We start from the raw sequence: 25,571 nt of genomic DNA on the forward strand, positions 1-25,571 counted from the left end.
ATCCATGTTGGTCTTTCTTTTATCTTGATTGCAGTATTAGTTGTCAGCAAAACCTGGTATGGTCCTTCAAATCTGGGTTGTAGACTGCTTTTTCGTTTAAAAATCTTGATGTAAACGAATTCTCCGGGCTCCAGGTTGTGGTACTTCCCTTCTGCTGGTTCGACTTGAGCTTCTTTTACTTGTGAATGAAAGCTGGAAATACATTTGGTTAGTGCAATACAATAATTCAACATATTTTCTTCCATTTTATGGATGTCCATTTGTTTTGCAGTAAACGGTGCTGTAAAAGGTAGCCGTTGGGGACGTCCCATAACTATCTCATGCGGTGACAGACAGGCCTGTTGTTCTGTTAGTTGCAGATCGCATTACCATCAAGGCTAAAGGCAGCAGTTCGACCCATTTTAGTCCAGTGTCATTGCATAGTTTCGCCAGTTTGTTTTTAAGCATTCCATTATATCTCTCAACAAGTCCAGCTGATTGTGGATGATAACTGCAATGGAAATGTTGGTTAATCTGTAAGGCTTTACACATTTCTTTTATAACAGTTCCAGTAAAATGAGACCCATTATCACTTGAAAGTTTAACAGGAATTCCGAAGCGCGGCACGATTTCTTTCAACAAATATTTAGCAACAGTAGTGGCATCGGCCTTTTTACAAGGAAAAGCTTCAATCCATCTAGAAAACACATCTACAATAACTAATACATACTTAAATCCCATACACATAGGTAATTCAATAAAATCCATTTGTAAATGTACAAAAGGTCCCGTTGGGTTTGGGTGGGAGGCAGGTTTTACCTTTTCCGTCTTACCCGGATTCATTGTCTGACAGGTAACACAATTTTCGCAAATTTGTTTTGCAATTGCCGAAATACCTGGTGCATACCAAGTTGCCAAAATATAATCCGCCATCCCCCCTTTGCCCGCATGTGTGAATGTATGAACACATCGGGCAATCCATGGAAGTAAGGATTTGGGTGCCACCGTGCGGCCGTCATGGTAAACCCATATTCCTTCTTAAGTTTTACAACATTGATCCCTTGCCCAGGTTAATACCTCATCCGTACTGGCCTGTGACTGAAAGGCCAGCACATCTTTAATAGTGGGCGGTAGATCTGTGGAATTATTTTCCCTTACTGGGAACGCTGATACTTGTTCCCCTTTGTCTGACAGAGCTGCTGATTTAGCTGCATTGTCAGCTCTGGCATTTCCAAGTGCTACCTCATCCAAGTGGCCTGTATGTGCTTGGCATTTAATAATGGCAAGTTTTAAAGGACATTGAATGGCTCGCAGAAGATTTTCTACCTGTTCCGCATTCTTAATGGTGGTTCCTGAAGAGGTCAGGTACCCGCGAATTTTCCAAATTTGTCCATAGTCATGAGTTACACCAAAAGCATACCTGGAGTCAGTGTAGATATTAACTGTTTGTCCTTGAGCGAGAATGCATGCTCGAGTCAATGCAAATAATTCGGCTTGCTGGGCTGAAAAGAAATCTGGAAGAGAGGCTGTTTCACCAACGTTATACTGAGTCACAACTGCATATGCCGCTTTGGGCTGGCCCCTGTCATTTCGTAGGGCTGATCCGTCAACGTAGTACACCAGATCAGGGTTACATATTGGTATATCTGTTAAATCGATACGTGGTTTAGTTACCAGTTCGGTTACCATCTCACATGAATGGGGTTCGCCGTCTTATTCCGTGGGGAGTAGAGTGGCTGGATTTAAGGTAGTACATCTTTTGATGATAAGGTTCGGATTTGATAACAGTTCAACTTCGTATTTAGTGGTTCTTGCAGAAGTTAGGTGTTGGGTGGCGCATTTGGTAAGTAAAATCTCGACAGTGTGGGATATACAAAATAGTCTGATGATTTAGAGTTATTGTCTGAGCCTGTTGTGCAGCATAATAAGCTGCTGCCAAAGAAGGAAGACATCCTGGTAGTCCGCGTGCCACTGGATCTAGTTGGGTACTAAAATACGCTATCAGTCGCTGTCTGTCTCCATGTAATTGAGTCAAGACAGATTGCGCAAAACCCGACTTGTGGTGAGCGAACAAATTAAATGGCTTAGCATAGTCCGGTAGTCCCAAAGCAGGTGCTGATATGAGGGACTGTTTAAGATTCTGAAAAGCGTTCCGGGATGCTTCATTCCAAACTAAATCTTCTGGTAGTGAGGGCATGGACATGTCTAACAATGGTCTAATTATTTCGGAATAATTCATAATCCATTGTCTGCAATATCCTGACATGCCGAGGAAATGTTTCATTTCTCTCTTGGTTATTGGTAGTGGAGCAGAGCAGATTGCTTTTACTCTGTCTTGTGTCAATTGTCTTGTATCTCGTACCAATTCATGTCCTAGATACTGAACCCTTTCTGAGACCAATTGTAATTTCGCCTTTGACACTGTGTCCTTTCGAGGCTAAAGCTTTTAACAGCACAAGAGAATCTGTTTCACAGGCTGAGGTGAGTAATAAATCATCAACATGCTGTATGAGTGTAGAACTTGCTGGTAAAATCACATCCTCTAGATCCTTCTTTAAACACTGAGAATATAGTAGGACTTTCGGTAAATCCCTGCGGGAGTCTTGTCCACGTATATTGGCGTCCTTTATACGTGAAGGCAAAAAGGAATTGAGACTCTGGGTGAATAGGTATTGAGAAAAATGCTGAACATAGATCAATCACCGTATAATACGTTGAGTTTACTGGAATACTGGTAAGTATAGTCGCAGGATTGGGCACGACCGGATAAGTTGGGAACACAGCTTCATTCACAGCTCGTAGGTCTTGAACAAATCTCCATTTGTCACGATTGGGTTTCTGGACCGGAAAGATTGGTGTGTTACAAGGGCTTTTAGTTGGGACTATTATCCCTTGGGCTAGCAGCGAAGTAATTACTGGCTCGATACCCTGTTCTGCAGCTAGAGACAAGGGATATTGGGGTTTCTTAGGAAGTGGTACGGTTGAATTGATCGCTACCTTATATGGTTGTGCGGTAAGCATTTTCCCTACTTCATTAGGGTGAGTAGACCATAGCTGCTCTGGGACTTTAGCAAGAAGTTCTTCTGTTTCGCGTTACAATAGAAAGCTGGTGACCGAAAGTATCTTTTCTGCTAAGACAGCATCGAAATATATTTCCCTATTCATTTTGATAGAGAAGCCTTCCTCCCCGTCATATCTAGCCAGAGTTCCACCAGATGTCTGCCATTCCCTTTGCACTAAATATCCTTGCATTCTTTTATCCATTGCACCTAGATCCTGGGGTTTATGTGTCTGCAACTGCAAGGGTGCAGTGTGGAACACTACTTTTAACCTTAAACAAGGTCTGGCTATGGGAGGATAATTCTACTCCTGCCGCAATTCCTTCAGGTCCGATAAAAATTTGTTCAATCTTCAATCGATATTTCCGGTGCAAGAATGGTTGGTAAAAATTTTGGGTTATGGCATCTAATCCAGTTTCGTCATAGCATGCAGTGCAGTGTAACGTTTCGTGCCAGTTTCTTATATTTAAAGATTTGAGGTAGTCTGTAATTAATCTTGTCACACACCAATATGAGCTGACCAGACAGGCTAGGGCTTTGCTTAGTGTGGGATCCGAATTTTCCCAGGCATATAATATAGGTGTTCTTGATTAGAGTAGTGGATAGGCTCCACACTTATCCGTGGGGATTCGTACTTCCATACCGGTTGGAGAACAGAGGATAGTGGCATTCATTTTACACAACAAGTTCCGCCCACACAAGTTCAGTGGGACTTCATTAGATAGTAGGAATGAATGACTGTCTTCATAATCATTGAATTGGACATTAATGGGATTGGAGAAAACAATTTGATGAGCTGTCCCAGATAGTCCAGTTACTGAGGTTTGATTGGTGGAAATAGGAATTCCCTGTGTATCCTGTTTCGTAAGGATCGAAAAGGTGGCACCAGTATCCACTAGAAATGGAATATCCTTTCCCTGTATTCGTATTTTTACTTCAGGCTCGCTTGTGGCATTTAATGAAACAACGGGTAATTGTTTGCTTGCAGCACTTGGATATGGAGCAACTAGTCATTGATTATACGGACAATTGAATCCTTGGCACAATTGATTTGAATTTTGATTTTGTGGTCCAAATGGATTTTGAACAGAAAATATAGTTTGAGGTCTAGCATGTACCTGGGCTGGGGTCACATACGGATTGGGTTCTGGAGGTGGAGAAGGTGGAGGAGGTGGCCCGTTACCAGCCGGGTGAGTCCAGTTATAATTTGGTTGCTGCTGTTTTGATGCAATTTTTAGCCCAGTGCCCAGTCTGGCCACAATTGTAACAGGCACCGGATTGTCCTCGTCCGACACCTCCACCGCCTCTACCCTGAAACTGTCCTCTCCCCCCACGCCGTCCTCGTCCTACAACTCCACCCCGAAACTGTCCTCACCCCCCACCCCGTCCTCGTCCTACACCTTCACCGCCTCTACCCCGAAACTGTCCTCTCCCCCCACCCCTTCCTCCTCCTACACCTGCACCGCCTCGACCCCGAAACTGTCCTCTCCCCCCCACCCCGTCCTCGTCCGACACCTCCACCGCCTCTACCCCGAAACTGTCCTCTCCCCCCCACCCCGTCCTCGTCCGACACCTCCACCGCCTCTACCTCGAAACTGTCGTCTCCCCCCCACCCCATCCTCGTCCTACACCTCCACCGCCTCTACCCCCACCCCGTCCTCTCCCCCCACCCCGTCCGACACCTCCACCGCCTCTACACCGAAACTGTCCTCTCCCCCACCCCGTCCTCGTCCGGCACCTCCACCGCCTCTACCCCGAAACTGTCCTCTCCCACACCCCGTCCTCGTCCGACACCTCCACCGCCTCTACCCCGAAACTGTCCTCTCCCCCCACCCCGTCCTCGTCCGACACCTCCACCGCCTCTACCCCGAAACTGTCCTCTCCCCCACCCCGTCCTCGTCCGACACCTCCACCGCCTCTACCCCGAAACTGTCCTCTCCCCCCACCCCGTCCTCGTCCGACACCTCCACCGCCTCTACCCTGAAACTGTCCTCTCCCCCCACGCCGTCCTCGTCCTACAACTCCACCCCGAAACTGTCCTCACCCCCCACCCCGTCCTCGTCCTACACCTTCACCGCCTCTACCCCGAAACTGTCCTCTCCCCCCACCCCTTCCTCGTCCTACACCTGCACCGCCTCGACCCCGAAACTGTCCTCTCCCCCCCACCCCGTCCTCGTCCGACACCTCCACCGCCTCTACCCCGAAACTGTCCTCTCCCCCCCACCCCGTCCTCGTCCGACACCTCCACCGCCTCTACCTCGAAACTGTCGTCTCCCCCCCACCCCATCCTCGTCCTACACCTCCACCGCCTCTACCCCCACCCCGTCCTCTCCCCCCACCCCGTCCGACACCTCCACCGCCTCTACACCGAAACTGTCCTCTCCCCCACCCCGTCCTCGTCCGGCACCTCCACCGCCTCTACCCCGAAACTGTCCTCTCCCACACCCCGTCCTCGTCCGACACCTCCACCGCCTCTACCCCGAAACTGTCCTCTCCCCCCACCCCGTCCTCGTCCGACACCTCCACCGCCTCTACCCCGAAACTGTCCTCTCCCCCACCCCGTCCTCGTCCGACACCTCCACCGCCTCTACCCCGAAACTGTCCTCTCCCCCCACCCCGTCGTCGTCCTACACCTCCACCGCCTCTACCCCGAAACTGTCCTCTCCCCCCACCCTGTCCTCGTCCTACACCTCCACCGCCTCTACCCCGAAACTGTCCTCTCCCCCCACCCCGTCCTCGTCCTACACCTCCACCGCCTCTACCCCAAAACTGTCCTCTCCCCCCACCCCGTCCTCGTCCTACACCTCCACCGCCTCTACCCCGAAACTGTCCTCTCCCCCCACCCCGTCCTCGTCCGACACCTCCACCGCCTCTACCCCAAAACTGTGCTCTCCCCCCACCCCGTCCTCGTCCTACACCTCCACCTCCACTACCCTGAAACTGTCCTCTCCCCCCACCCCGTCCTCGTCCGGCACCTCCACCGCCTCAACCCCAAAACTGTCCTCTCCCCCCACCCCGTCCGGCACCTCCACCGCCTCTACCCCGAAACTGTCCTCTCCCCCACCCCGTCCTTGTCCGACACCTCCACCGCCTCTACCCCGAAACTGTCCTCTCCGCCGACCCTATCCTCGTCCTACACCTCCACCGCCTCTACCCTGAAACTGTCCTCTCCCCCACCCCGTCCTTGTCCGACACCTCCACCGCCTCTACCCCAAAACTGTCCTCTCCCCACCCCGTCCTTGTCCGACACCTCCACCGCCTCTACCCCGAAACTGTCCTCTCCCCCCACCCCGTCCTCGTCCGACACCTCCACCGCCTCTACCCCTAAACTGTCCTCTCCCCCCACCCCGTCCTCGTCCGGCACCTCCACCGCCTCTACCCCGAAACTGTCCTCTCCCCCCACCCCGTCCTCGCCCGACACCTCCACCGCCTCTACCCCTGAAACTGTCCTCTCCCCCCACCCCGTCCTCGTCCGGCACCTCCACCGCCTCTACCCCGAAACTGTCCTCTCCCCCCACCCCATCCTTGTCCGGCACCTCCACCGCCTCTACCCCGAAACTGTCCTCTCCCCCCACCCCGTCCTCGCCCGACACCTCCACCGCCTCTACCCCTGAAACTGTCCTCTCCCCCCACCCCGTCCTCGTCCGGCACCTCCACCGCCTCTACCCCGAAACTGTCCTCTCCCCCCACCCCGTCCTCGTCCGGCACCTCCACCGCCTCTACCCCGAAACTGTCCTCTCCCCTACCCCGTCCTCGTCCAACACCTCCACCGCCTCTCCCCCGAAACTGTCCTCTCCCCCACCCCGTCCTCGTCCGACACCTCCACCGCCTCTACCCCGAAACTGTCCTCTCCCCCCACCATGTCCTCGTCCTGCACCTCCACCGCCTCTACCCCGAAACTGTCCTCTCCCCCCACCCCGTCCTCGTCCGACACCTCCACCGCCTCTACCCCGAAACTGTCCTCTCCCCCCACCCAGTCCTCGTCCGACACCTCCACCGCCTCTACCCCGAAACTGTCCTCTCCCCCCACCCCGTCCTTGTCCGACACCTCCACCGCCTCTACCCTGAAACTGTCCTCTCCCCCCACCCCGTCCTCGTCCGGCACCTCCACCGCCTCTACCCCGAAACTGTCCTCTCCCCCCACCCTGTCCTCGTCCGGCACCTCCACCGCCTCTACCCCAAAACTGTCCTCTCCCCCCACCCCGTCCTCGTCCTACACCTCCACCGCCTCTACCCTGAAACTGTCCTCTCCCCCCACCCCGTCCTCGTCCGGCACCTCCACCGCCTCTACCCCGAAACTGTCCTCTCCCCCCACCCAGTCCTCGTCCGACACCTCCACCGCCTCTACCCCGAAACTGTCCTCTCCCCCCACCCCGTCCTCGTCGTACACCTTCACCGCCTCTACCCCGAAACTGTCCTCTCCCCCCACCCCGTCCGACACCTCCACCGCCTCTACCCCGAAACTGTCCTCTCCCCCCACCCAGTCCTTGTCCGACACCTCTACCGCCTCTACCCCCACCCCGTCCTCTCCCCCCACCCCGTCCCCATCCGACACCTCCACCGCCTCTACCCCGAAACTGTCCTCTCCCCCCACCCCGTCCTCGTCCTACACCCCCACCGCCTCTACCCCGAAACTTTCCTCTCCCCCACCCCGTCCTCGTCCTACACCTCCACCGCCTCTACCCCGAAACTGTCTTCTCCCCCCACCCAGTCCTTGTCCGACACCTCTACCACCTCTACCCCCACCCCGTCCTCTCCCCCCACCCCGTCCTCGTCCTACACTCCCACCGCCTCTACCCCGAAATTGTCCTCTCCCCCCACCCCGTCCTCGTCCTACACCTCCACCGCCTCTACCCCGAAACTGTCCTCTCCCCCACCCCGTCCTCGTCCTACACCCCACCGCCTCTACCCCGAAACTGTCCTCTCCCCCCACCCCGTCCTCGTCCTACACCCCCAACTCCTCTACCCTGAAACTGTCCTCTCCCCCCACCCCGTCCTCGTCCGACACCTCCACCGCCTCTACCCCGAAACTGTCCTCTCCCCCACCCCGTCCTCGTCCGACACCTCCACCGCCTCTACCCCGAAACTGTCCTCTCCCCCCACCCCGTCCTCGTCCGACACCTCCACCCCGAAACTGTCCTCTTCCCCCACCCCGTCCTCGTCCCCCACCTCCACCGCCTCCACCCCGTCCTCTCCCCCCACCCCGTCCTCCACCTCCACCGCCTCTACCCCGAAACTGTCCTCTCCCCCCACCCTGTCATCGTCCTACACCTCCACCGCCTCTACCCCGAAACTGTCCTCTCCCCCACCACGTCCTCGTCCTACACCTCCACCGCCTCTACCCCGAAACTGTCCTCTCCCCCCACCCCGTCATCGTCCTACGCCTCCACCGCCTCTACCCCGAAACTGTCCTCTCCCCCACCACGTCCTCGTCCTACACCTCCACCACCCCGAAACTGTCCTCTCCCCCCACCCCGTCATCGTCCTCCACCTCCACCGCCTCTACTCCGAAACTGTCCTCTCCCCCCACCCCCGTCCTCTTCCCCCACCCCGTCCTCTTCCCCCACCCCGTCCTCGTCCTACACCTCCACCGCCTCTACCCCGAAACTGTCCTCTTCCTCCACCACGTCCTCGTCCTACACCTCCACCGCCTCTACCCCCAAAATTTCCTCTTCCCCCACCCCGTCCTCTTCCCCTACCACGTTGTGGGTAATCGGTGGGTGTTGTTGGGGCTGGTGCCGTTGAAGCTGCTCGCTCCATGAACACGGTAACCTTGCTTTTAGTTTCTCTATTTTGGTCTTGTAGGTCTTTTAACATAGAAACAACCTTGGATAGCATTTCCTGTCACCATCCAAAACAAACTCATTTAAAGGGATCCCTGAGTTCAGGTCGTAGTCCGTTTACAACGGCGCGGAGCATGGGGGAATCGAATTCCTCTGTTTTCATGCCTGAACATTGGCTCATAATTTCTCGCACCCTCTCAACGTAATCCTCAACATCCTCATCCTTTCTTTGTGTGGTTTCCATAATTTTAGACCAATTTGTTTTCTTTGGGAACCCCTTGTGTAAGGCTTCCCAGCACCTTCCCCAGAATTCGTCATTGGGCGGTCTGGTGCCGGGAGCGGCACCGACAGTTTCACGATGTGTTTTAAAATCTTGGAATTTTGTCTCGAATTCGGCAAATTTGGTGTCTTTTAACCATGCTTTTAGCAGAATTTGGCCATCTAATATGCTGGGCTCATGGCACTTGACGATTACTTTTAATTGGTCTATGGCCTTTTCAAGACTGGTTTTGGGGTCTGCTAATCCTTCCACAATTGTTCTTAACTCACTTGGTGACCATGGTCGATAAACACCAACTGGATCTCCGTTCGGAGTTGGATTGGGAAAAAGTCTCACTGGCATTATAAGAGCGGGTGGAGGATCAGATCCTGTATTATTTTCACTGCGTTCCCTTTGTTCTGTCCGACTCCGTGTATACCCTGCCGGACCTTCGTGGAATTGATTTGTATTATCATTGTCAGGAGTGACAGGTGCTCCTGCTACTGCGCCGTTTTGTGGGGCAGCCGGGGGTGCAAGAACCTGAAGTACAGGCTCTGCTTGAACTACAGGTGGAACGGCCTGATCACCTTCATTTTGGTCTGGAGCATGCTGAACATATGGTGGTGGCCTGCCGTAGGGAGTCCAATTCTCATCCCAATCCTCATCCTCATCTTTTTCCCGATCCTTAGGGGCATTTGGCGGGTGTCCTTTTGTTTCTTTAGCAACCATCATAAATGGGTTTTTACCATGTCTAGGACAATTTACCTGCTCTGTTCGTTTATTTGCTTGCTTTTTCCCTTTAGTACACTGCTTGCTGATCTGTAGGCTTTTCTCATGTCGTTTTTCAGCTTCCCTTTGCCAATCCCCAAATGCCGACCAATTTAATTTATTTTTCCCTCTTCTGCCTGGGTCTCTGTCTATAAGACACTCCTCTAGACATGTTATTCTTTCTAAATTAAAGGAACCATCAGGTGGAAATGGCCTGTTTCCATCCTTAGTCCATTTTGTCCAATTTTGTAAGTGGTCAATTGAAGACTGGCCACAATTCCGGAGCATAAAATAGGCTGGCGTGCCCTTTGGTGGTGTTTTACTTGCTCCGGCACCCATTCTGATTGATTGAGAGTTTTTACAGTTTCTGATCTCACAATCCTTTTCGGTCAACTGAGTTCTCTACGCCCACTTCTACTGGCCGTCACGTGGCCTAAAAAGGCTCGTAATTCAGGCTCAGTCTGGGTGTGTGAGATATGTTGACACGAACCAACCGTAGTCGATCAATTAGGCACTGTTTCCTTTCTCAATCAAAGAATGTTTTTCCGAATCACAATTTTCCCTAGTGACTCTTCCCGTTTCTTCAATTGCAATGTCGCACAAAAGTATTGAACACAACAGTATAACAAGGACAACTAGGACAAACAACATCCATGCGGGTATACAAATTATAGCCTTAAACTCTATCTAAACAAATAGTCAATTCTCAGTCTGCGTTGTACGCCACTACAGATCAAGTCCCTAACTTATCCTAATTTATTTAAAAAATCTTATTCATCTCTATGATCCTATCAAACAAGGATCCTGTCCCTTCACGGACTTGTCTTATCCTATCACACAAGGATAATCGATCGATTTCTATAGCGCTCTTCTTACCTTCTACTAATGAAAATCTCCCCGGGCTGTTTCAAGACCGGATATTTTCAGGATCAGATCCCTTCTGCCTATAGGCTGAAAAGGAAATGATTACAAAAATAACTTTAGATCTTAGATTTCGAGTCGCGTAGATCGCAGTACCTCCGCTGTGGACAACAGATTACATATGCGGTTCAACAGTAAAGAGACTCTTTGTGAGCAAAAAGGCTCACCTTATTCTGGCCAGTTAAGCCCTTCACTGAAGAGGCACTATGCCGGCATCTGTTCACTCACAGACTAGAGAGTCAGCGATCTCGGTGGAACCTCCAAGAAGTAACTGTCGAAATCTTGACTCTCAATGAGACTCTGAAACGATCAGCTCCGGTAGATGTTCTTTTATTAAGCTTTTACTTGCGGCAAGGAGAGCGTCCCGCTCAGTCAAAGGCTAAGCAGAGACTCTCTCCAGACGTACATATTAATAACATATTTATACAGTAAACAGGTTATGGTTTCATCATGTGTCTTTCAAGTCAGACAAAGGGACAAAGAGTTCTTCAATCCTTATCTAAGTTTCTACATATTTCTAAAGTCTGGCGTAGCGAAAGACTATTGATAATACAATGGGTAGTTATTTATTCTAGACTATTTAATTAAGACAATCAGTACTGTTTGGAATGTAGTTACTTCATACAGTATGTTTCTTCTGTTATCTGGTGGTCAAGCCTCTGGCCAGGTGGCTTGAGTAAGGTTCCCTTTACTCATGTAAATGGTCTTTGTTTTCAATGCAGATAAGCAATGGTTTACAGTGTTTTAGTCAAGGTTAACATGTTTAAGGAAGGAATAGAGGACATTTCTGCAGAGGCTTCTGGGAGGACCGGGACTCCATTTTGTTTGTCAAAAACAGGCACATGTAACTATATTCAGCTTTAAAAAGGTACATTTCCACACTGCCTTTTCGTGGGATATGTGGAACACTCTTTGTTCCAGTCCTACTCAGGTCCCCTCCCTCACCTCTTTTTCCGGTACATTGATGACTCTATCAGTGCCGTTTCCTGCTCTCGCCCTGAACTAGACAATTTCATTCAATTTGCCTCCAATTTCCACCCTTCCCTCACCTTCACATGGTCCACCTCCGACTGTTCCCTTCGACTTCTCCGTCTCCATCTCTGCGAATAGGTTATTGACCCACATTCACTACAAGCCCACTGACTCCCACAGCTACCTGGAGGACTACACTTCCTCCCACCCCGCCTCCTGTAAGGACTCTATTCCATTCTCCCAGTTTCTCCATCTCCGCCACATCTGCTCTGACGATGCCACCTTCCACACCAGTTCTTCCGACATGTCTTCCTTTTTCCTCAACCGAGGATTCCCCTCTACCGTGGTTGACATGGCCCTCGACCGGGTCCATTCTACCTCCCGCACTTCTGCCCTCACCCCTGCCCCTCCCTCCCGGAACCACGATAGGGTTCCCCTCGTCCTCACCTTTCACCCAACCAGCCTCCACATTCAACGGATCATCCTCCGCCATTTCCGCCACCTCCAACGTGATCCCACTACCAGACGCATCTTCCCCTCCCCTCCCCTTTCAGCATTCCGTAGGGACCGCTCCCTCCGAGACACCCTAGTCCACTCCTCTATCATCCCCAGCACCCCTTTCCCTTCGCCTGGCACCTTCCCGTGCAAGCGCAGGAGATGCAACACCTGCCCTTATATCTCCCCCCTTCCCACTGTCCAGGGCCCCGAACACCCCTTCCACGTGAAACAGCGATTTACTTGTACTTCTTGCAATCTAGTATACTGTATTTGCTGCTCATGATGTGGTCTCCTTTACATTGGGGAGACCAAACGCACATTGAGTGACCGTTTTGCGGAACTCCTCCATTCAGTCCGTAAGGATGACCCCGAGCTTCCGGTCGCCTGTCATTTTAATTCACCGCCCCATTCCCACTCAGACCTCACCGCACTCGGGCTCTTGCATTGTTCCACGGAAACCCAGCGTAAGCTCGAGGAACAGCACCTCATCTTCCAATTAGGCACTTTACAGCCTTCCGGACTCAATATCGAGTTCAACAATTTCAGATCATAACCTCGGCCCCCATTACATTTTTACTTATATTTTTTATCCACACCATCTCGTCTCGGTTTGAATACCTCTTAATGTCTCTTTACTTCTCTTTTGTTCTTTCATCCCCATTTCCCAGCCCCCAAACTGGCCTTTTAATCCGTTTCATTTCCTGTGTTTGTTCAGTCCTGACGAAGGGTTTCGACCTGAAACATTAACTCTATTTCTCTCTCCACGGATGTTGCCTGGCCTGCTGAGTTTTTCCAGCATTTTCTGTTGTTTCTCCAGTCCCTTGTTCAGGGCCCGGGGCCAGGGGAGGCTGTGGGCCTTTATTCCCCTTACTGGACACAAGGCTCTTTGTCTCACAACACATTGGCTCAGATTTTACTATAGGCTTTTAAAATTCATGAATAAAAGCAGATAAACCTGGATGCTTCTGTGGAACAAACTTTTTAATATTTGGAAGTAAAAGTACAAGTTTGTTTCCCTCTGGGGAATTTATCATTAGTTTCAGGAAACAACAACAACCACTTGTATTTATAAAGCGCCTTTAATGTGGTAAAACGTCCCAAGGCTCGTCACAGGAGCGTTATAAAACAAAATTTGACACCGAGCCACATAAGGAGATGTTCAGGCAGATGACCAAAAGCTTGGTCAAAGAAGGAGGTTTTAAGGAGCATCTTAAAGAAGGAGAGAGGTAGAGAGGTTTAGGGAAGGAATTCCAGAGCTTAGGGCCCAGGCAGCTGAAGGCACAGCCACCGATGGTGAAGCGATTAAAATCGGGGATGCTCAAGAGGCCAGAATTAGAGAAGCGCAAACATCTCAGGAGGTTGTGGGGGCTGGAAGAGATTACAGAGATAGGGAGGGTGGGGCCACGGAGGGGTTTGAAAACAAGGATGAGAATTTTAAGAATGAGACACTTGAGGAAAAGCAGGGAGTGGGGGAGGGTCAAGCCCTTATGGGACAGGGTCGCTAATTCTGTTCTGCGACAGTTACTGGGACAGACTGTATCTCCCCCTCTCCTCCACACAGGGATTTGTGGTAGTTAAAGGGACAGCGATTCTCATTGTTCTGTGAGATTGTAATTAAAGGGACACTACTCTGAGATGGCTGCGAACTTTTAGTGTCGCCAGCCTTTCTAAAACATCTTCCTTTCTTTGAAGATCTGTGTGAACTCGCTGGTGACTCAGCAGGTTGGATGAACTCCGAAACCTCTTTACACAGTCAGAACATTTAAAGGGTCTCTCATCGGTTCTGGGGCAGGAGGGATCTGGTTAACAGTGATCACAATATCATTAGGTTTAAAGTAGTTATGGAAAGGGACAAAGAAAAATCAACGGTGAAAATACCCAGCTGGAAGAGAGCCAATTTCAGTGATGTGAGAAGGGATCGAGCTCAGGTGGACTGGAAACAAAGATTGTCCAGGAAAACAGTGAATGACCAATGGCAGGCCTTCAGGGCTGAGATAGTTCGGGTAAACATAGAAACATAGAAGATAGGAGCAGGAGTAGGCCATTCGGCCCCTCGAGCCTGCTCCGCCATTCAATGAGATCATGGCTGATCATCCAAACTCAGTACCCTGTCCCTGCTTTCTCCCCATATCCCTTGATCCCTTTAGCCTTAAGAAATATATCCAACTCCTTCTTGAATATATTTAATGAATTGGCCTCTACTGCCTTCTGTGGTAGAGAATTCCACAGGTTCACCACTCTCTGGGTGAAGAAATTCCTCCTCATCTCTGTCCTAAATGGCTCACCCCTTATCCTTAGACTATGAACCCTGGTTCTGGACTCCCTGACCATCGGGAACATCCGATGGTGTTCAATCCAAGCATATTCCCATAAGGAGGAAAGATGGGCCATCCAAAGCTAGAGCTCCCTGGGTGAGAAAGGATATTGCGGTTAGAATAAAACAGAGAAAGGAGGTTTACAACAAATGTCAGGTACAGAATACAGTCAAAAACCAGGAGAATACAGAGAGTGCGGGGGAAATTGAAACAGGATATAAGAAGGGCAAAGAGACAATATGAGAAAAGATTAGTGGGTAACATAAAAGAGAACCCAAAAATCTTCTATAAACATATGAAAAGTAAAAGGATAGTTAAAGGAATGGTGGGGCCGATTAGGGACCAAATAGGAGCTCATCATACAGAGGCAGAGGGCGTGGCTGAGGTACTGAATGAGTACTTAGCATCTGTCTCCACAAAAGAAGAGGATGAAGTTAATGTCGCAGTAGAGGAGGGGGGAGTAGAGAAATTGGATAAAAATAGATAGAAAGGAGTTGCTAAATAGGTTGTCATCACTCAAAGTTAACAAGTCACCCGGTCCAGATGTGATGCATCCTAGGTTGCTGAGGGAAGCTAGGGTGGAGATAGCAGAAGCTCCGACCACAATCTTTCAATCTTCCTCAGATATATGGGAGTGGTGCCAGAAGACTGGAGGATTGCAAATGTTACACCCTGTTTAAAAAAGGGGAGAGGGATAAACCTGGTAACTACAGGCCAATCAGTCTAATGTCAGTGGTGGGTGAACGACTAGAGACCATTGTCAAGGACAAAATTAATTCTCACTTGGAGAAGCATGGGTTAATAAGGGGCAGCCAGTATGGATTTGTTAAAAGTAAATCGTGTCTGACTAACTTGATTGAGTTCTTTGATGAAGTAACAGAGGGTTGATGAAGGTAGTGCAGTAGATGTTGTATATATGGACTTTCAAAAGGCATTTGATAAAGTACCACACAAGAGACTTACTCGGAAAATAGAAGCAGAGGGAATTAAAGGGCTGTTGGTAATTTAGGTATATAATTGGCTAAGGGAGAGGAGGCAGTGAGCAGTGCTGAGGGATGTTTTTCTGACTGGAGGGAAGTATGCAGTGGGTTCCCCCAGGGGTCGGGATTAGGACCACTGCTTTTCTTGTTATATATAACTGACCTGGACTTGGGTATAGGTGTACAATTTCAAAGTTTACGGATGATACAAAACTTGGCAACGTAGTAAATAGTGAGCATAGTAGTAGCAGACTTCAGAAGGACAGAGACAGACTGTGAAATGAGCAGACACAAGGCAGATGAAATGAAATGAAGATAAGTGTCAAGTGATGCACTTCAGGAGAAACAACAGGGAGAGGCCGTATAATCTAAATGGGACTATTTTGAGGGGGGTGCAAGAGCAGAGGGACCTGGGGGCCAGATTCATAAATCTTTGAAAGTGCCACGGCAAGTTGGTGAGGCGGTTCAGAAAGCGTATGGGATACTTGGCTTTGTAAACAGGGCCATTGAATACAAAAACAAGGAAGTTACACTAACCCTTTACAAATCACTAGTTAGGAACATAGGACAGGAGGAGGCCATTCAGCCCCTCGAGCCTGTTCCGCCATTCAATGAGATCATGGCTGATCTGCGACCTAACTCCATACACCCGCCTTTGGCCCATATCCCTTAATACCTTTGGGTGACAAAAACCTATCAATCTCAGATTTAAAATTAACAATTGATCTTGCATCAATTGCCATTTGCGGAAGAGAGTTCCAAACTTCTACCACCCTGTGTGTGTAGAAGTGTTTCCTAATTTCACTCCTGAAAAGTCTGGCTCTAATTTTTAGACTATGCCCCCAGTCCTAGAATCCCCAACCAGCGGAAATAGTTTCTCTCTATCTACCCTATCTGTTCCCCTTAATATCCTGAAAACTTCGATCAGATCACACTTTAACCTTCTAAATTCCAGGGAATACAACCCTAATTTGTGTAATCTCTCCTCGTAACTTAACCCTTGGAGTCCGGGTATCATTCTGGTAAACCTACGCTGCACTCCCTCCAAGGCCAATATATCCTTCCTAAGGTGTGATGCCCAGAACTGCTCACAGTACTCCAGGTGTGGTCTAACCAGGGTTTTGTACAGCTGCAGGGGTTTGGCCTCAGCTGGTGTCTTGTGTACAGTTCTGGGCACCACACTTTAGGAAGGATGTCAAGGCCTTGGAGAGGGTACAGAGGAGGTTGACCAGGATGGTACCATGGATGAGGGACTTCAGTTATGTGGAGAGATTGGAGAAGCTGGGATTGTTCCCCTTAGAGCAGAGAAGGTTAAGAGGAGACCTAATAGAGTGTTCAAAATGATGAGGGGTTTTGATCGAGCAAGTAGGGAGAAACTGTTCACTCTGGCAAGTGGGTTGGTAACCAAAGGTCACAGATTTAAAATAGTTGCTAAAAGAACTAGAGGGGAAATGAGGAGAATTGTTTTCACACAGAGGGTTGTTAAGATCTGGAACGCACCATCTGAAAGGATGCTGGAATCAGGTTCCACAGGAACTTTCAAACAGTAATTGGACATGTCCTTGAAGAGGACTAGTTTGCAGAGTTCTGGGGATAAAGCTGGGGTTTGGGACTAAATTGGACAGCTCTTTCAAAGAGCCGGCACAGACACGATGGGCCGAATCACCTCCTTCTGTGCTGTTAGATTCTATGATCAGTGTGAAGACGCTGGTGTCCCTTAAGGTTCTTAGAGCTTTTAAAGCTCTTCCCACAGTCAGAACATTTAAAGGGTCTCTCGTCAGTGTGAACAAGCTGATGTGACAGGAGGGTGGACGACCGAGCAAATCCCTTCCCACACACGGAGCAGGTGAACGGTCTCTCTCCAGTGTGGAGGAGCCGATGTCTCTTCAGCTTCCCGGAGCTTTTAAATCTCTTCCCACAGCCAAAACATTTAAAGGGGTTCTCTCCAGTGTGAACAAGCTGGTGTGCCAGCAGGTTGGAGGACCGAGCGAATCCCTTCCCACACACGAAGCAGGTGAACGGCCTCTCCCCAGTGTGTAGGTGTTGGTGTCTCTTCAGATCCCGGGAGATTTTAAAGCTCTTCCCACAGTCAGAACATTTAAAGGGTCTCTCGTCAGTGTGAACAAGCTGGTGTGCCAGCAGGTTGGATGACTGAGTGAATCCCTTCCCACACACGGAGCAGGTAAATGATCTCTCTCCAGTGTGAACTCGCTGATGTACCAGCAGGTGGGATGACTCAGTGAATCCCTTCCCACATTCAGAGCAGATGAATATCCTCTCCCCAGTGTGAAGACGCTGGTGTTGCTTGAGCTCCCGGTGGCTTTTAAAACTCTTCCCACACTCAGAACATTTAAAGGGTCGCTCGTCAGTGTGAACTTGCTGGTGTCTCTGCAGGTTGGAAGGCTGAGCGAATCCCTTCCCGCACACAGAGCAGGTGAACGGCCTCTCCCCAGTGTGTAGGTGCTGGTGTCTCTTCAGCGCCCCGGAACTTTTAAAGCTCTTCCCACAGTCAGAACATTTAAAGGGTCGCTCGTGAGTGTGAACTCGCTGGTGTACCAGCAGGTGGGATGAGAGAGTAAATCCCCTCCCACACACGGAGCAGGTGAATGGTCTCTCTCCAGTGTGAACTCGCTGATGTCCGTTCAGATCCCCGGAGCTTTTAAAGCTCTTCCCACAGTCAGGACATTGAAATGGTCTCTCATTAGTGTGAACAAGCTGGTGTTGCTTCAGCTCCCCAGGGCTTTTAAAGCTCTTCCCACAGTCAGGACATTGAAATGGTCTCTCATTAGTGTGAACAAGCTGGTGTCGCACCAGATCCCCAGGGCTTTTAAAGCTCTTCCCACAGTCAGGACAGTTAAATGGTCTCTCGTCAGTGTGAACAAGCTGGTGTTGCTTCAGCTCCCCGGGGCTTTTAAAGCTCTTCCCACAGTCAGGACATTGAAATGGTCTCTCATCAGTGTGAACTCGCTGGTGTCTCAGCAGGTGGGATGAACAAACAAATTCCTTTCCACACACACAGCAGGTGAACGGACTGTCCCTGGTGTGGCTGCGTTGTTGCACTTCCAATGCAGACGGGGAACTGAATCCCTTCCCGCCGTCCCCACCTTTACCTGGTTTCTCCCCGGTGTGACGGTGCACGTGTCTCGCCAGGTCAGGCAATCGGCTGAATCCACGTCCACACACTGAACATGTGTGCGGTTTGTCATTGCTGCGATCGCTGTTTTCTCCTTCCATGTGCAAAGGCCGATGATATTCAGGTCTGGATGAATCGAGCGACTCTGTCAGATCTTGACGTGATGTTAGGTCTGAGCTTCCCGCCTGTAACTGCTCCACTTCTATAACCCTGTAACTTGAGATCAGAGGCAAACTGTTGTTTAATTTTCCTCTTTCCGAACTCAGGGGCAGTGAAGCTGATTTTCAGGCCCTGGCTGCTGCACAGGTTGGTTGAAAGGATCAGCAGTAATAGCGGCTGTAATACCCACATGCCCCTGTGCTCCAGAAAGTGCTCTGTTGACTGAGTCCCGCGCATGTGCTCATGGCCCCCACGCTCTCCCTCCTGCTCCACAATCGCCCGTCCCGATCGGTCCGCAACGCGCATGCTCAGCGCACAAAACCCCATGGTTGGAACATCGGGCACACATGCAGCCGCAACATCTGGTACGTGTGCGCGGCTCAGGTGGGGGCGAGTCGGAGTTTCGCCTCAGCCATCAGGGAGGTGCGCATGTGCAGGACGACCCAACATTCTTCCTGTCAGCAATCACTCCCTCGTTTCTTTAATAAAAACAGAAACTGCTGGAAATACTCAGCAGGTCAGGCAGCATCTGTAGGGAGAGAAACAGAGTTAACGTTTCAGGTCAATGACCTTTCGTCAGAACTGCTTGTTCTTTAGTGTCAGCCAGTGGCTCAGTTGGTAGCACTCTCGCCTCTGAGGCATAAGGTTGTGGATTCAAATCCCACTCCAGAGATTTGAGCACAAAAATCTAGGCTGACACTCCAGTGCAGTGCTGAGGGAGTGCTGCACTGTCGGAGGTGCCGTCTTTCGGATGAGACGTTAAACTGAGGTCCCGTCTGCTCTCTCAGATGGATATAAAAGATCCCATGGCACTATTTCGAGAAAGAAAGACTTGCAGTTATATGGTGCTTTCATGACCTGCAGATGTCTTGAAGTGCTTTACAGCCAATGAAGTACTACAATGAAGTAGTCACTGTTGTTAATGTGGGAAAGAGCAGGGCAGTTATCCCCAGTCTCCTAGCCAATGTTTATCTCTCAATCAACATAAAAAGATAGATTATCTGGTCATCACATTGCTGTTTGTGGGAGCGTGCTGTGCGCTAATTGACTGCTGTGTTTCCTACATTATAACAGTGAATGTACTTCATTGGCTGTAAAACACTTTGGGATGTCTGGTGGTGGTGAAAGGTGCTATAGAAATGCAAGTCTTTCTTTCTTCTCTGGTCTCACCAGCGACCTCTTCTAGCTGATGGTTGATTGACATTACAAGAGGATTTGAGTAAAGAAGTCTTACTCCAATTATATAGGGCCTTGGTGAGACCACACCTGGAGTACTGTGTACAATTTTGGTCTCCTTACCTAAGGAAGGATATACTTGCCATAGAGGGAGTGCAACGAAGGTTCACAAGATTGATTCCTGGGATGGCGGGACTGTCAGATGGTAGAGAGAAAACGGGGAATTATAGACCGGTAAGCCTGACATCGGTAGTGGGGAAAATGCTAGAGTCCATTTTAAAAGATGTAATAGCAGAACACTTGGAAAACAGTGACAGGATCGGACAAAGTCAATATGGATTTACAAAAGGTAAATCGTGCTTGACTAATCTACTGGAATTTTGAGGATGTAACTGGTACAATAGATAAGGGAGAACCAGCGGATGTGGTGTATTTGGACTTTCAGAAGGCTTTCGATAAGGTCCCGCATAAGAGATTAGCATGCAAAGTTAAGGCACATGGGATTGGGGGCAAGGTACTGACTTGGATAGAGAACTGGTTGGCAGACAGGAAGCAAAGAGTTGGAATAAACGGGTCTTTTTCCGAGTGGCAGGCAGTGACTAGTGGGATCGGTCCTAGGACCCCAGCTATTCACAATATATATTAATGATCTAGACGAGGGAACTAGATGTAATATCTTCAAGTTTGCAGACGACACAAAGCTGGGTGGGCATGTGTGCTGTGAGGAGGATGCCGAGAAACTCCAGTATGATTTGGACAGGTTGGGTGATTGGGCAGATGCATGGCAGATGCAGTATAATGTGGATAAATGTGAAGTTATCCACTTTGGCAGCAAAAACAGGAAGGCAGATTATTATCTGAACGGCAATAGATTGGGAGAAGGGGAAGTGCAACGAGACCTGGGTGTCCTTGTGCACCAGTCGCTGAAGGTAAGCATGCAGGTGCAGCAGGCGGTTAAGAAGGCAAATGGTATGTTGGCCTTCGTAACGAGAGGGTTTGAGTACAGGAACAAGGACGTCTTGCTGCAGTTGTACAGGGCCTTGGTGAGACCACACAGAATCACAGAAACCCCACAGTGCAGATAGAGGCCATTTCGGCCCATCGAGCCTGCACCGACACATATCCCACCCGATCCCCGTAACCCCTACACCAACACATATCCCACCCTATCCCCGTAACCCCACGTATTTAATCCCCCTAACACTAAGGGTCAATTTATCATAGCCAATCATCCTAACCCGCACCTTGAGTATTGTGTGCAGTTTTGGTCGCCTTATCTGAGGAAGGATGTTCTTGCCATGGAGGGAGTGCAGCGAAGATTCACCAGACTGGTACCTGGGATGGCAGGAATGATGTATGAGGAGAGATTGGCTCAACTGGGCTTATACTCGCTGGAGTTTAGAAGAATGAGAGGGGATCTCATTGAAACTTATAAAGTTCTAACAGGACTGGACAGACTAGATGCAGGAAGGATGTTCCCGATGGTTGGGGAGTCCAGAACCAGAGGTCACAGTCTAAGGATAAGGGGTAAGCCATTTAGGACAGAGATGAGGAGGAATTTCTTCACACAGAGAGAATCTTATGTTTCAATGAGATCACCTCTCATTCCTCCAGGTCCCAGCAAACACTCCCAGGGCAGGTACAACACAGGTTAGATACAGAGTAAAGCTCTCTCGACACTGTCCCATCAAACACTCCCAGGGCCGGTACAGCATGGGTTAGATATAGAGTAAAGCTCCCTCTACACTGTCCCATCAAACACTCCCAGGGCCGGTACAGCATGGGGTAGATACAGAGTAAAGCTCCCTCTACACTGTCCCATCAAACATTCCCAGGCCAGGTACAGCACAGGTTAGATACAGAGTAAAGCTCCCTCTACACTGTCCCATCAAACGCTCCCAGGGCAGGTACAGCACGGGTTAGATACAGAGTAAAGCTCCCTCTACACTGTCCCATCAAACACTCCCATGGGTTACATACAGATTAAGTTTCCTCTGCACTTCAGCCAATGTCCCAGATTCCTCCATCACCATCTCTGGGTATGTTCTGTCCCACCAGCAGGACAGACCCCCCAGGGGTGGTGGCACAGTGATGTACAGTCCGGAAAGGAGTGGCCCTGGGAATCCTCAACATTGATTCTGGAGCCCATACGGGCTGTTGCTGATGGCCCACAGCGCCTCATAGATGCCTAATTTTGAGCTGCTAGATCTGTTCTGAATCCGCTTTGGTGGCAAAATCAGGAAGGCAGATTATTATCCGAACCGCAATAGATTGGGAGAAGGGGAAGTGCAACGAGACCTGGGTGTCCTTGTGCACCAGTCGCTGAAGGTAAGCATGCAGGTGTAGCAGGCGGTTAAGAAGGCAAATGGTATGTTGGCCTTCATAGCGAGAGGATTCGAGTACAGGAGCAAGGGTGTCTTGCTGCAGTTGTACAGGGCCTTGGTGAGACCACACCTTGAGTATTGTGTGCAGTTTTGGTCACCTTATCTGAGGAAGGATGTTCTTGCCATGGAGGGAGTGCAGCGAAGATTCACCAGACTGATACCTGGGATGGCAGGAATGACGTATGAGGAGAGATTGGGCTTATACTCGCTGGAGTTTAGAAGAATGAGAGGGGATCTCATTGAAACTTATAAAATTCTATCAGGACTAGACAGACTAGCTGCAGGAAGGATGTTCCCGATGGCAGGGGAGTCCAGAACCAGGGGTCACAGTCTAAGGAGAAGAGGTAAGCCATTTAGGACAGAGATGAGGAGAAATTTCTTCACCCAGAGAGTGGTGAACCTGTGGAATTCTGTACCACAGAAGGCAGTTGAGGCCAATTCATTAAATATATTCAAGAAGGAGTTAGATATATTTCTTAAGGCTAAAGGGATCAAGGGATAGGGGGAGAAGGCAGGGACAGGGTACTGAGTTTGGATGATCAGCCATGATCTCATTGAATGGCGGAGCAGGCTCGAGGGGCTGAATGGCCCACTCCTGCTCCTTTCAATGGTTATCCCTCAATTAACATAACAAAATGATAGATTATCTGGTCATTTTCAGATTGCTGTTCGTGGGAGCTTGCTGTGTGCTAATTGGCTGCTGCGTTTCCTACATTACAACAGTGACGACACTTCAAACAGTACTTCATTGGCTGTAAAGCGTTTTGGGACGTCCGGTGGTGGTGGTGAAAGGCGCTATAGAAATGCAAGTCTTTCTTTCTTCACTGGTCTCACCAGCGACCTCTTCTGGTTGACGGTTGATTGACAGCTGAGAGTCCACGCATGCGCAGGCGGGTCAGCAGTTTGGGTCGAGTCCGGCACAGCGACCCCTCCCGGTCACCAAGGGCAACAACCGCGAATGCGCAGAGGACACCAACCCCCCTCCCCCACTCGGAGCTGCACCTGCGCACTCGGATCCTGTCGGACGGAGTCGGCGTGGGGCATTCCGGGGAAAGGCCTTGGTGTCGGTTAGAGTCGCAATCGGTGACGCAAAGTGAGTTTTCTCCGCTCCGATTGGGTGGAGAATCGCGCGGGGTGGGGGGAGGGGTGGATCGGGAGAGAATAAAGAGAAATAGAAAAACCTGAGAGTCCGCGAGGCACCGGACCGAGCGGTGTCAGTTGGACGGAACACGTGAACTCCTCAGGGACATGTGATTGACGGGAGCTTCAGACCAATAGGGAGCGGGCGGTGCGGGGTTGGAGGAGCGAGCCGGCGGCGGGTCCTCCAACCAATCGGGGAGCCCGAGGGGCGGGACTAGCGCCGGCTGATTGTCTGATCCGCAGGGCAGCGAGTTTCTCCAGTCCCTTGTTCAGGGCCCGGGGCCAGGGGAGGCTGTGGGCCTTTATTCCCCTTATTGGACACAAGGCTCTTTGTCTCACAACACACTGGCTCAGGTTTTAATAGAGACTTTTTAAATTCATCAATAAAAGCAGATAAAGCCCATGCTTCTGTAGAACAAACTTTCTAATATTTTATAGAATCATAGAATGTTTACAGCACAGAAGGAAGCCATTCGGCCCGTCGAGCCCATGCTGGCTCTCTGCAAGACCACTTCAGCGAGTCCCACTCCCCGCCCTTTCCCCGTAACCCTGCACATTTCTTTACTTCAGGTGCTCATCTAATTCCCTTTTGAAAGCCGTGGTTGAATCTGCTTCCACCACCCTTTCAGGCAGTGCATTCCAGATCCTAACCACTCGCTGCGTAAAAAAGTTTTTCCTCATGTCGCCTTTGGTTCTTCTGCCAATCACCTTAAATCTGTGTCCTCTGGTTCTCGACCCTTCCGCCAATGGGAACAGTTTCCCTCTATCTACTCTGTCCAGAACCCTCATGATTTTGAACATCTCTATCAAATCTCATCTCAACCTTCTCTGCTCTAAGGTTTCTCCAGTCTATCCACATAACTGAAGTCCCTCATCCCTGGAACCATTCTTGTAAATCTTTTCTGCACCCTCTCCAAGGCCTTCACATCCTTCATAAAGTGCAATGCCCAGAATTGGGCACAATACTCCAGTTGAGGCCGAATCAGGTAGTGCAGGGGTCCCCTGTGGCCATCCCCCTCTCAAACAGATATACCAATTTGGATATTGTTGAGGGAGATGGCTTATCGGGGGAAGGCAGCAGCAGCCAACTTCCTGGCACCATGGGTGGTTCTGCTGCACAGGACGGGAGGAAAAAGAGGGGGAGAACTATAGTGATAGGGGATTCTATTGTAAGGGGAATAGATAGGTATTTCTGCGGCAGCAAACGAGACTCCAGGATGGTATGTTGCCTCCCTGGTGCAAGGGTCAAGGATGTCTCGGAGCGGCTGCAGAGCATTCTGGAGGGGGAGGGTGAACAGCCAGTTGTTGTGGTGCATATAGGTACCAACAATACATGTAAAAACCGGGATGAGGTCCTAAAAGCTGAATATAGGGAGTTAGGAGGTAAATTAAAAAATAGGACCTCAAAAAGGTAGTAATCTCAGGATTGCTACCAGTGCCATGTGCTAGTCAGAGTAGAAATAGAAGGATATTTCAGATGAATACGTGGCTAGAGGAATGGTGCAAGGGGGAGGCATTCAAATTCCTGGGACATTGGAACCGGTTCTGGGGGAGGTGGGACCAGTACAAACTGGACGGTTTGCACCTGGGCAGGACCGGGACCGATGTCCTAGGGGGAATGTTTGCTAGTGCTGTTGGGGAGGGTTTAAACTAAAGTGGCAGGGATTTGGGAACCTGAGCAGGGAGGCAGAGGAAAGGGAAACAAGGATAGAAGCAAAAGACAGGAAGGAGAAAAGCAAAAGTGGCAGTCAGTGAAATCAAGGGTTTAAATCAAATATGGCTACAGTAAATAATAATTCTAAAAGGTCTGAGAGTGTTAAGAAAAATCCTGAAGGCTTTGTGTCTTAATGTGAGGAGCATTCGTAATAAAGTGGATGAATTAGCTGTGCAAATAGAGGTAAACGGATATGATATGATTGGGATTACAGAAACATGGCTCCTGGGTGATCAAGGCTGGGAACTCAACATCCAGGGGTATTCAATATTCAGAAAAGACAGGCAAAAAGGAAAAGGAGGTGGGGTAGCATTGCTGCTTAAAGAGGAGA

General features: G+C 50.0%; 1 protein-coding gene across 1 annotated transcript in view; it reads right to left on the reverse strand.

Annotated features, from left to right (window-relative positions):
• LOC147119468 (uncharacterized) overlaps positions 1 to 25,571 on the reverse strand; it is a 59,630-nt gene that overhangs the window by 16,510 nt on the left and 17,549 nt on the right. The window contains exons 2-3 of the mRNA XM_085984100.1: positions 17,218 to 18,883; positions 10,866 to 10,870 (exon numbers count right to left, since the gene is read on the reverse strand). Of these exons, the coding sequence (XP_085840226.1) occupies positions 10,866 to 10,870; positions 17,218 to 18,768 (1,556 nt within the window). The 5' untranslated portion in view covers positions 18,769 to 18,883. The remainder of the gene's footprint in view (positions 1 to 10,865; positions 10,871 to 17,217; positions 18,884 to 25,571) is intronic.

Source organism: Somniosus microcephalus, chromosome 4 (genome assembly GCF_052327205.1).
Source record: "Somniosus microcephalus isolate GS21.2 chromosome 4, FLI_Smic_1.0, whole genome shotgun sequence".
NCBI classification, from domain to species: Eukaryota; Metazoa; Chordata; class Chondrichthyes; order Squaliformes; family Somniosidae; genus Somniosus; species Somniosus microcephalus.